We start from the raw sequence: 10,354 nt of genomic DNA, 5'->3' as shown, positions 1-10,354 counted from the left end.
CTGAGTGTCAAAAAATAAATGAATAAATAAATTAAATTTTAAAAAACCTTGACTGTGACATAATTTTCGTCTCTGAATGAGCAATAAATAAAACGACTTAACCTGAGCCAGTCCATTGTGTAACATGTGCCGAGGTGTAAACAGGGATAAGATGCTGTGGTGGGTCCGGGACAACGAGGAGCTCGCCAGTGACTGGTCCCACCTCCACAACCCTGTCAAGGACCCTATCTCGGTGGGGTTTTACACATCAGTCTCTGCTACAAGTTCAAACCTGGCCGTGTTCTGTCAGCCACTGAGGGCTGGGGTCCACCCACACGTGGAGGAAAGGAGAGGCCCTGACACTGGTATGTGACGTCACTGCGGAAGCGGGACGCTCCCAGAAAAAGTGTCTGACAATGACGTATCTGCCCGCGGGCGTGTCTGGTTTGACACAGATGGAACCAGCATATAGCTGCGTCAGGGGCATGGTGCTTTCTTATTGGCTAATCCAGGCGAGTTTCCCGGCATGCGTCAGTCAGAATAGAGTGTTGTTTCAACACGATGGCACTGCGTATGCGGGTATCCAGTCGTGGTTTTCGTCTGGACAACGTTCCACAAGCAACACGTCCACTCCCACACACATTCTTTGCATATTCAGCACAATGGATGACGTGCGAGGTGCGGTGGTAGTGATGGCGGTGACAGACTAAACATGTTGAAGACAGCTCCCCTTCTTTTCCCTCCCCACAGCCTCCACTGATCGCCCGTCCAGCGGTGCTGTGAGGGCGGGCGTGCTGTCCGAGTATTTAAAGGCCGTATGTCCTCGCTGCTTCCATGTTGCACGTGCTCCTCGTTCAGGCAGGGTTAGCCACGCCCTCCTTCCGCTTCAGTTCCACTCTTCAGTTGACCGTCGCACTCAGGCGTTACGTTACGTTGACATCTTTAAGCTGACGTTGCTCTGTTTTCTTTCGTTCGCTGTAATAGTTTTGCCAAAGAAAGTTTACCTTCAAAAGGACAAGTCTTCCACCTTCACAAAATAACATCAACATACTTCAAGTTGGTATTTGAACCCCAGTCTGGTTGTCAGTTGGTGTTAGCTGTTGTTGAGATCAAAACACCCAGCGGTGTTGGTTGACGACAGTTGAGAACTGCACGGTGTTACAATGAAGTTACTTGTGGTGTGCACTGGCACTGTTCTTCTATTGCAACTCGGCAAGTATCATTTACTTTACTTTATCTGATCTTATTTTTGTTTTCCATGTGGGGATACCTGGGACTCTTTCAGTTATAAACAGTATCCATAACTACATTCTGCAATCTGTGTGCCAGAAATTTCCTCTTAGAAATGTTATATATATAGTCTTATTTATCGCACTCTTTGTTTTTGCTTCTTCTTTTTTTTTCTTTTTCTTTTTTTCTTTTTCTTTTTCTTTTTTTCTTTCTGTCTTTTCTTCCTTTCTCATATCATGCCGTTTTGTCTGCTTTTTCGGTTTTCTCTGTTCGTAACTGGGTTCGTTGATTGACTTGTATCTTTTAGCGTCCGAATAATATGAGCTGCATGCTGACAGTAGTTGTTTTTTGTTTTGTTTTTTTGTTTTTTGTTTTTGTTGTTGCTTGTTTGTTTTGTTTTTTGTTGTTGTATGTTTTTTTTTCTGTTTTTATAATTTTTATGTGCTGAATTTAACTGTATTAAGAATTGTGAACAAAAAATTACGAACGTATTATCAGCTCTATCCGCCACTATCTCTCAACCGATGCAACCAAGACACTTGTATGCTCTCTGGTTCTCTCAAGATTGGATTACTGCAACTCTCTTTTGGCCGGCCTTCCCAAATATCTGTTAGACTCCAACGAATTCAGAATAACGCTGCCAGACTCATTTGCAGAGCTTCTAAATTTGACCATATTTCTCCTCTCCTTCAGTCTCTCTCCTGTTTCTGATCGAATAGACTATAAGCTGTCCACTCTGACCTTTTCTGCAGTCAACGGATCTGGCCCCAAGTATTTTTCTGAACTCCATATCTATACCCCGTCTCGCCAGCTCCGTTCTTCCTCTGATACTCGACTTCTCAGGATACCTCACGTCAGAAGTAAGACCTATGGACACAGATCGTTTTCTTTTCAATTGCCAAAGACGTGGAACAAGCTCCCTGATAACCTCCGTCATTCTGATTCCCTCGCATCTTTTAAATCTCGTCTCAAAACTCACCTTTTCCCTCAGCAGTAAGTTCAATTGTGGCAGGTCCACTTCCTTTGCATTAGCTGTGCTTGACTATGTGTGTATACATATGTATGTGTACATAACTACATGCATGTATATGAATGTGTATTGTGTGTGCGTGTGTTTATGTAAGTTTGTGCCTGCCTATGTGTGCGTATGTGTTAGGATAGCTGTTAGATACACATGTATGTTAAAATGTATGTATGCAGTGTGTGTGTGTGTGTGTGTGCGTGCGTGCGTGCGTGCGTGTGTGTGTGTGTGTGTGTGTGTGTGTGTGTGTGTAGTCACATTTTGGTGTGTGTATGTAACATAGATGTAATGTTTTATGTTAACAAAAGCGTTTTTGTAAAGCACCTGGAGCAGATTTCTGGATAGTGTGCTATATAAGTATCCAATATTATTATTATTATTATTATACCCAGAGTTTAGGTAATGTTCTACAATCCGAGTTTGACTGGGACTAATTTTCTAAGCTTGTTCCAGTTCAAGTTTTGACGGGGTTGTGTTTGTGTTGTTGTTTTGTTGTTGGTTTTTTCCTTCTTCTTCTGTTTCCTTTTTTTCTTTCCTTCTTTTTTTCTTGTTCTTGTTTGAATTCTGAACAGCTTTCAGCAATCTGAAGTCGGCTGGACTAGAAACAACAAGAAGTTCTGATTGTTCTGATAAACAATTAGTTATCTTTTTATTTGTACTAGTATTTTTGTTACGAGCGGGTAGCTGATGAAAAATCCTTTCCAGATATTATGCAGAAGTGTTGGTGTAATTGGTTATTACGAGCTCCTGCGAGTACACATTTATTCCTAAGGTTGTTTTTTTTAAAGAAGGTATATAGTTTTAATAGATATTCCCTGAGATAGGACAAAGAGAACACTAATGGAAGATATTCCCTGAGACAGGGCAAAGGGAACACTAATGGAAGCCACTACAGCCGTAAGGGAAGGAGTAAACTCAAAACGCCATTCATGCCACAGGATCTTCCCCTCTTGGCAAACGGCTCTGACCAGAAGAAAGGAAAGACACAGACACTGTGCTGTGCCAGACTCGCTCTAACCACTGAAACCCTCAGGCTGATTTGGAAACGGGAAAGAGGAGACTGGAAGATCATTCCTGTCTCGTCCATTCCAACACTCCTGTCAGGAGAAAGTTTCCTTGGGGTGGTATCACTAAAGACCCTACAATAATGAACTACCTACACAATAAGTTCTTTGGTATCGCTGTGTGCGGAAGGACAGCTAACAAACAAGTTGAAGCGAAGCAGCCGTCGACTGCTTTGTACGAGCGTAGAAGTGTGATTTGGCTCTGGGGTTATGTATCGAAAACTCAAAGTTGGCATATTGCTGGACTGAAACCTGGCGTGGGCGGTGTGTTGATTAGCTATACTTGTTTACTTTCAATACATTTTGATATCATAGTCTTTCGGATGAGACGAGAAACCAAAGGCTGCTGTGCAGCCATACACTTGGTGAACTTGCGGAAAGGAACACGTGACAAAGGAGTTTCCCTGGCAAAATTATGTAGAAAAATTCAATGTGATAGTAATTCATATACACTTGCAGGCAGAAGAGGAAGAAGAAGAAAAGGGCACGTTTAATTGTGGCGACACATTCTCTTCGGGAGAGAAATCTGGAGTGACACTGAAAAAGTGGCACAACACAGGACAGGACAGGTCAGGACAGGACAGGACAGGACAGGACAGGACAGGACAGGACAGGACAGGACAGGACAGGACAGGACAGGTCAGGTCAGGTCAGGTCAGGACAGGTCAGGACAGGACAGGACAGGACAGGTCAGGACAGGACAGGTCAGGACAGGTCAGGACAGAACAGGACAGGACAGGACAGGACAGGACAGGACAGGTCAGGACAGGACAGGTCAGGACAGGACAGGTCAGGTCAGGACAGAACAGGACAGGACAGGTCAGGACAGGACAGGTCAGGACAGGACAGGACAAGCAAGACAATCCAGTCCAATCCGGCGAAGGTAGGATGCATGTTTTCTGTCAGTGTCGGAGATGATTAACAATTCACGCTGAAGCTCTTAGCTATGTCACCATCTTGCCCGTTGACCCCTCAGACTGATTTTTTTAGCAAGAACAGTGGTGAACGTCTGTTTGTTTGTTTGTTGTTGTTGTTGGTTTTTGGGGTGTTTTTTTTTCAAATTTAAGAACTGCCGTTCGATCATTAATTTTGTTACTATTTTTAAAACCAGTTTTTTTGCCACTCTTGTGGTCGTGTTTATCTTTTTTGTATACTTTTACAGTTGATGGTGTTTAAATCATCTATGACGTTTGTGACATTTGTATTTATCATACAGACTGTCAAGTCCCTCAAGTGTAGTTTTGCTCAGGTGGGTTAAAGACGAAAATAGCAACAAACTCAGCAAAAACGCAGACAGAAAAGGAGTTCGACTAAAGAAGAACAGCAAGTAATCTTTTGTGACAAAAAATGGAGCAACCCAACCCAATAAATCGTGGGCTGCAACTACCACGTTCACTCATGTGCACGAATGGGCTTTTACGTTTATGACCGTTTTTACCCCGCCATGTAGGCCAGGCAGTCAAGCTCCGTTTCCGGGGGTCCATACAATTCAATACACGGCAGTGCAGTATTGTACAGTAAAACAATGGTCTTGACGTTCAGAGCATGTGCATGTTTATGTACTCGCTTTAGACGGGCGCAACAGCCGAGTGGTTAAAGCGTTGGACTTTCAATCTGAGGGTCCCGGGTTCGAATCTCGGTGACGGCGCCAGGTGGGTAAAGTGTGGAGATTTTTCCGATCTCCCAGGTCAACATATGTGCAGACCTGCTAGTGCCTGAACCCCCTTCTTATGTATATGCAAGCAGAAGATCAGATACGCACGTTAAAGATCCTGTAATCCATGTCATTGTTCGGTGGGTTATGGAAACAAGAACATACCCGGCATGCACACCCCCGAAAGCGGAGTATGACTGCTTACAAGGCGGGGTAAAAACGGTCATATACGTGAAAGCCCACTCGTGTACATACGAGTGAACGTGAAAGTTGCAGCCCACGAACGCAGAAGAAGAATGTGTACTCGCTTTAGACATTCAGAACTTTCATTTGAACCTTCCATCCTTTTGGGGAATGGAATGCAGGATAACTGGCCTACTGAATCAAAACAGCAATATTACAACAGTTCACATACAGACCGAAGACAGTGAAAACCTTAGCACAAAAATGTATTAACAAATAACACACACACACACACACACACACACACACACACTTTTCCCATTTTAAAGGAATTTTCAATTTTCAGTCATTCTCAACCAGACTTCTTATATATATATATATATATATATATATATATATATATATATATATATGCAGTCCTCTTCATTCCAAAGTGATAGCAGGTCTTTTTATGTTGTGAGCAGGTAAATATTGTCTTCTGTTTTCATTATGTTTGGGACATTCAATATTCATCACCAAACTGCGTTCTTTAAATAACATTACGCCTTTCAATCCCAATTTTTCGACCAGGTTAAGTTCAGTATATGCACACAAACACACGCACACACATTCTCTCTCTCTCTCTCTGTCTCTCTCTCCCTCTCTCTCTTGCTGTATTTCACACACACACACACACACACACACACACACACACACACACACACAGAGAATTGGGTAAACACACGCGGCTAGTTAAAAGCTGATTATATCATACAGTCGAGTTACTTAATCAACACTTACCCACAGTCAACTCACATGAGTTCACCCCATCCATACAGACCCGGAATGATTATCGACCCACAAAGAGATGGCAAACAGCGTGCAACAGACAGGTCACTTTAACTTCACAGTTCACCGGCACTGTGGTAACCCGAGCGCTGCTCAGCAGCGTCATTGTACAGACAAGACAAGACAAGACAAAATTCATAATGTATACTTTACGACGAACAGCTAGAAAACAGCTTTTGTGTGTGGTAAGTATTCGGAGCATCGAATCACAGCAAAAACCTAATAATATTATTCTCGTGAGTATGCAGTCCACAAAAGATATGAAAACATAGCTCTCAAATGTAAGCACTGCACATTAACACACAAAAATATCATCTTTGACAACCGACGCGTTCCCACCTCCAAACCAAAAAATAACACGGAAGCCGCGCACCTGTTCTGTTACAGCTCTTTCCGTTGCCTTCAGCGACGCCGAGTGGGGAGAGGAGGGGGGCGTGAGCAAGAGGAGTTACCCCAGGGCCAGACGGGGCTGGAGCATGATGAGGCTGGGCAGAGGCCTGCAGATGCTGAGGCTGGGAAAGCGTCAGCCTCCCCCTTCCCCAACCATCACCCCCCGGGCCACCCCCGAGGAGATGCGGGAAGTGCTGGACATGCTGTTGGACGGCGATGCCCTCGGCCCCGCCAGAACGCCGCCACGACCCGAGCGGCACGGGGAGGAGGATGCTGTGGAGGAGCTGCTCCGCTTGCTGGAGGACATGTCCCGCGAGCCTCCAGTCCCTACCGGCCGCTTCAAGAGGTCTACCCGGACCTTCAGCACCATGCGGGGACAGTCGTCTGGATCTGACCAATCAAAACCCGCCTTTTCTGCCCATGCTCCCGCTTCTCGCCAGCACCAGGGTCACGTGGCGGAGAAGTCCAACAGGCCCTCGCCGAGAGAACGTCACCAGGAAGTCCGTGATGGTCACGTGACGGTTAGTAACGTCACAGGAAGTGACGAGATGAAATCAGAAAGATCTTTGAAGTAAGACACACACAAAAATATTTTTGACTTAAGAGACGGCCAGGTGGTGAGAAAGAAGTGTGTTGTACAAGGAGAACGCTGTGTCCTCTGCCAGGTGACTGTTGCTGGAGACAACTGGAACAACTTGGTTGCCTTCACTGACGACAGGGTGGATTCCGGGTTAGATATGGTTTGTACAAACCAGTCACCCGTGCTTCAGTTCTTTATTCTTTAACCCCTTTACTGCTGAACCTTAGTGAAGTGAGATCAGTGTGAGACATGAGTTTGAAGTGCTGTTACTACTTTTTGTTTTCTTTGGTTCTGCTGACAACAGTAATGCAATCCCAAAAGTAAGATATCCAGATAAAGGATGACTACCTACATCCAGACCTGTAGGCTCTGTCTTATTTCAGTGAGGTGACAGCTCTACTGATGAGCATACTCGTCAGCATCATTCAAGGGGTTAACACTATTACTAACAAGGGTTATCTTACCAACTTGATTTTTTAAGCAGCACTGAATAGATTTTCACAAACAAGATAATAGGCTTTGGAAGGGTTCACTGTCTAGTGCTTGTAAATCTGAAGCGTTCTACCAGAATGTACGGCACTCGCTTGTTACTGCCATTACCATAATATCAGTGTACATTCAATTCATGTTGCTGATAACGCGATCGCCGGGGTCGGTGTGCGTGCAACAGAGCTTCCTAGTTAACAGGATTCGTGTGGATCAGTGGGAGCTCTGGGCGGATGTCTCCACACGCTATCAGCTTAATTGAATCACTGTACAAACTGTTATCTTGCACCGTTTGCAATGAAACAGCAAGTTTTGTGTTTCAAAATGTTATGAATATTAAATTATCTTTTCACAAAATACTTGAATAGGAAATACATTCTGCATCAGCTTTCCTTTTTTTTTCAAATTTAAATTTAATACGGGGGAGGTGGAGGGTTTTTTTTTGCTAATGCCATGTTTTAGAGCCGATCACATCGTGATGTCCTGCAGTTGGTGAGGACAGGTAACCCATGGTGTTGGCCTTCTTCGCCCGTAAAACCTTATCTGTACGATTTTGTTGAGAACCTTCCTTTTAACGCTGACTGAACAAATCCTGACCTTCGCTGTTGACTGGACTGCAAGCATAAACAGAAGTATTGAAGATGTTTATCCTCTGTGTGTGTGTGTGTGTGTGTGTGTGCGTGTGTGTGTGTGTGTGTGTGTGTGTGAACTCCTTGAATACAGTTATTTTGATGCGCGTAGTGACCGAAAAACAAGCTTATACATAGCGAATAGTAACAGAAGCACTTCTTCTTCAGCGTATTTGATTTCACCTTTTCTAGAATACCTTGTTGCATTAGTTCTCAGCTTTCAGATAACACTTGTTAAAAGCATTGCACTTTCTTTGATGTATTGTTTACAATATAAAAAAAGGTAAAAATACAAATATGCATGATCACTTACCATGTACGAATGTCACCTTTTGCGTTCCTGTGCATGGGAGAAAAATGATGTTTAGTAAATTTAAAACAAGGGTGGGTGGGTGGGGATATTCGGCTTAGAAATTGATCAGTTTGTTAATCGTTTGCAAACAGGTTGCTGGCTGACCCTGGAAAAGTGTAAGGGATGTAAGGATGGATCCGGGGGGAAAGTCCATGTCAGATCTTTTGAGAGAAGATGACAACGCAATGGAATCAACACTCTTCATACAGATTGTCCCAGAATGTTATCTGCTTTCTGTTTGTGTGCGTGTGTGTATGCGCGCGTACGCATGTGTGTATGTGTGTGTGTGATGGAGGTGTGTATGAGGAGGGGGCTGAGGGGATGTAATCAAATGAAAATGTGTATGTGGATTACATAGAGCTCGTTGAATTGGTGACACATCTCGACTGCCCTTAGAGAATTCACTGCATCTGTTCCGTGTTGTGATGCGTGTGAGTAGGCCTATATGCATGCACTATCACTGTTGTTGCTATTTTTTGTTGTTGTTCACTTGTGTACATTCCTGGTGTGATTTTAGTAAGCATTTCGCCTTGGACAACTTTTTTGTCCACACACGAAACTTCGTCTCTCCGGCTGACCCCAAAGACAAGGACTCAGAGTACCACTGTAAGTTCCAGTGGAGAAAGAGAAACATGGCAGAACAAAGAGAGGTGAACAGCTAATAAAAGCACACACACAAATTAGTATGGAACGCGGGACGTGGGGCGATTAATGCAGACGTTCAAATGATGCCCACTGTTTTCCACCTATATATATCCAATCGTCTGTAGAGCTGTGTTTAACGATCTGTTAACTTTAACAGTCGATTAGTCTTACAGCTAACATTTTCTGTTGCCGAGGTCTGTGGTGTTCTTTTTGAGCACATTCAGAACCCAGTCACCATGGCATGGACACTTTCATATGTAAGTGTGCTAGGATATTTCTAGATCCCACTGCACAGAGGATATTTCTTTACCAAACTAAGCTGGGACATATAGAAGTCAAACTATACTGGGATATCACTCAGTACGTCGAAACATGGAAGGATATTTCCGTGTCAGTATATCGAAAAAATGTCAGGTCATTTCTGTGTCAATATATAGATGAGTAGTAGGATATATTTGTAAGTCGGTATATCCAAGCAGACCAGAGTATTTCTTGTGTCAAACTGTCCTGGTAGATTAATACAGAATGTACAGTACAAATGTACTGATACATTTCTACGTCGAGGATTTGGGGATATTTGTGAATCAAAATGTATTGGGACATTTTACTTGAACATGAACAATTACTTTTTTCTATCAACGTTCTGAGACGTCACGTATACAAATATACTGAAGCATTTCTGTGTCAAGTGTTGTGGAAAATGTGTTCCAAGCACACTGCTAGAACGAAAAGTGTTAGGAAACATACTAGAAGTATTCTATATATAAATGTACAGGGAATTTTCTGCACCATAATGAAATAAGACATTTCCATACCGAAAGGTATTGTTTCGGTGTTTACATTGGGACTTTTTCTAAGAAACAAATTGAACTGGGACATTACTGGATCAGCGTGTACGGGTGTACTTCTGTTTCAGTGCACTCGTGTTTCACACATTGGGACATTTCTGCGTCATACAAAATGTAAATTGCAATTTCTGTATCAAAGTGTACTGAGGCATCTCTGTTTCGAAATGAACCGGAACGCCTCCCTATCAAAAGTGTAATGGAAATTACTGTTCAGGTCTGTTGAACAGGATTACATCATCAGCTGCATCAAAAGCGGCACATATGACCGGCAGTGTGTCTGCCGGTAGCACCATCATCTACAAATGTCAAGAGAACAGTCTCAGTGCTGTGGTTAGGTCTGTAAACTGACTGGTGAGACTTGAGTAGATAGATTATCGCGAATCAAATGTTCGCCGAGTTGTAAGAGCAACATGCTCTTACAGTTTGGAGAAAAAGGGAAGAATTGAAACAAGGCAGTTATTTTTC

At 43.3% G+C, this 10,354-nt stretch overlaps 1 protein-coding gene across 1 annotated transcript; it reads left to right on the top strand.

Moving 5' to 3' along the window:
- Nucleotides 1–842: 842 nt before the first annotated feature.
- Nucleotides 843–8,334, top strand: LOC143301209 (uncharacterized). The gene is made up of 2 exons (XM_076615332.1): nucleotides 843–1,191; nucleotides 6,347–8,334. The coding sequence occupies exons 1-2, from the start codon at nucleotides 1,143–1,145 to the stop codon at nucleotides 6,922–6,924; spliced, it is 627 nt and encodes a 208-aa protein (XP_076471447.1). The 5' UTR covers nucleotides 843–1,142; the 3' UTR covers nucleotides 6,925–8,334.
- Nucleotides 8,335–10,354: the final 2,020 nt, after the last annotated feature.

Source organism: Babylonia areolata, chromosome 27 (assembly GCF_041734735.1).
Source record: "Babylonia areolata isolate BAREFJ2019XMU chromosome 27, ASM4173473v1, whole genome shotgun sequence".
NCBI lineage: Eukaryota > Metazoa > Mollusca > Gastropoda > Neogastropoda > Buccinidae > Babylonia > Babylonia areolata.
This window is presented reverse-complemented; position numbering and strand designations above follow the sequence as displayed.

Coding starts and splice junctions, on each gene's coding strand:
- LOC143301209 (XM_076615332.1), top strand. CDS start 1,143: ATGAAGTTACTTGTGGTGTGCACTGGCACTGTTCTTCTATTGCAACTC. Junction 1,192..6,346: donor TGTTCTTCTATTGCAACTCG/GCAAGTATCATT, acceptor GTTCTGTTACAG/CTCTTTCCGTTGCCTTCAGC.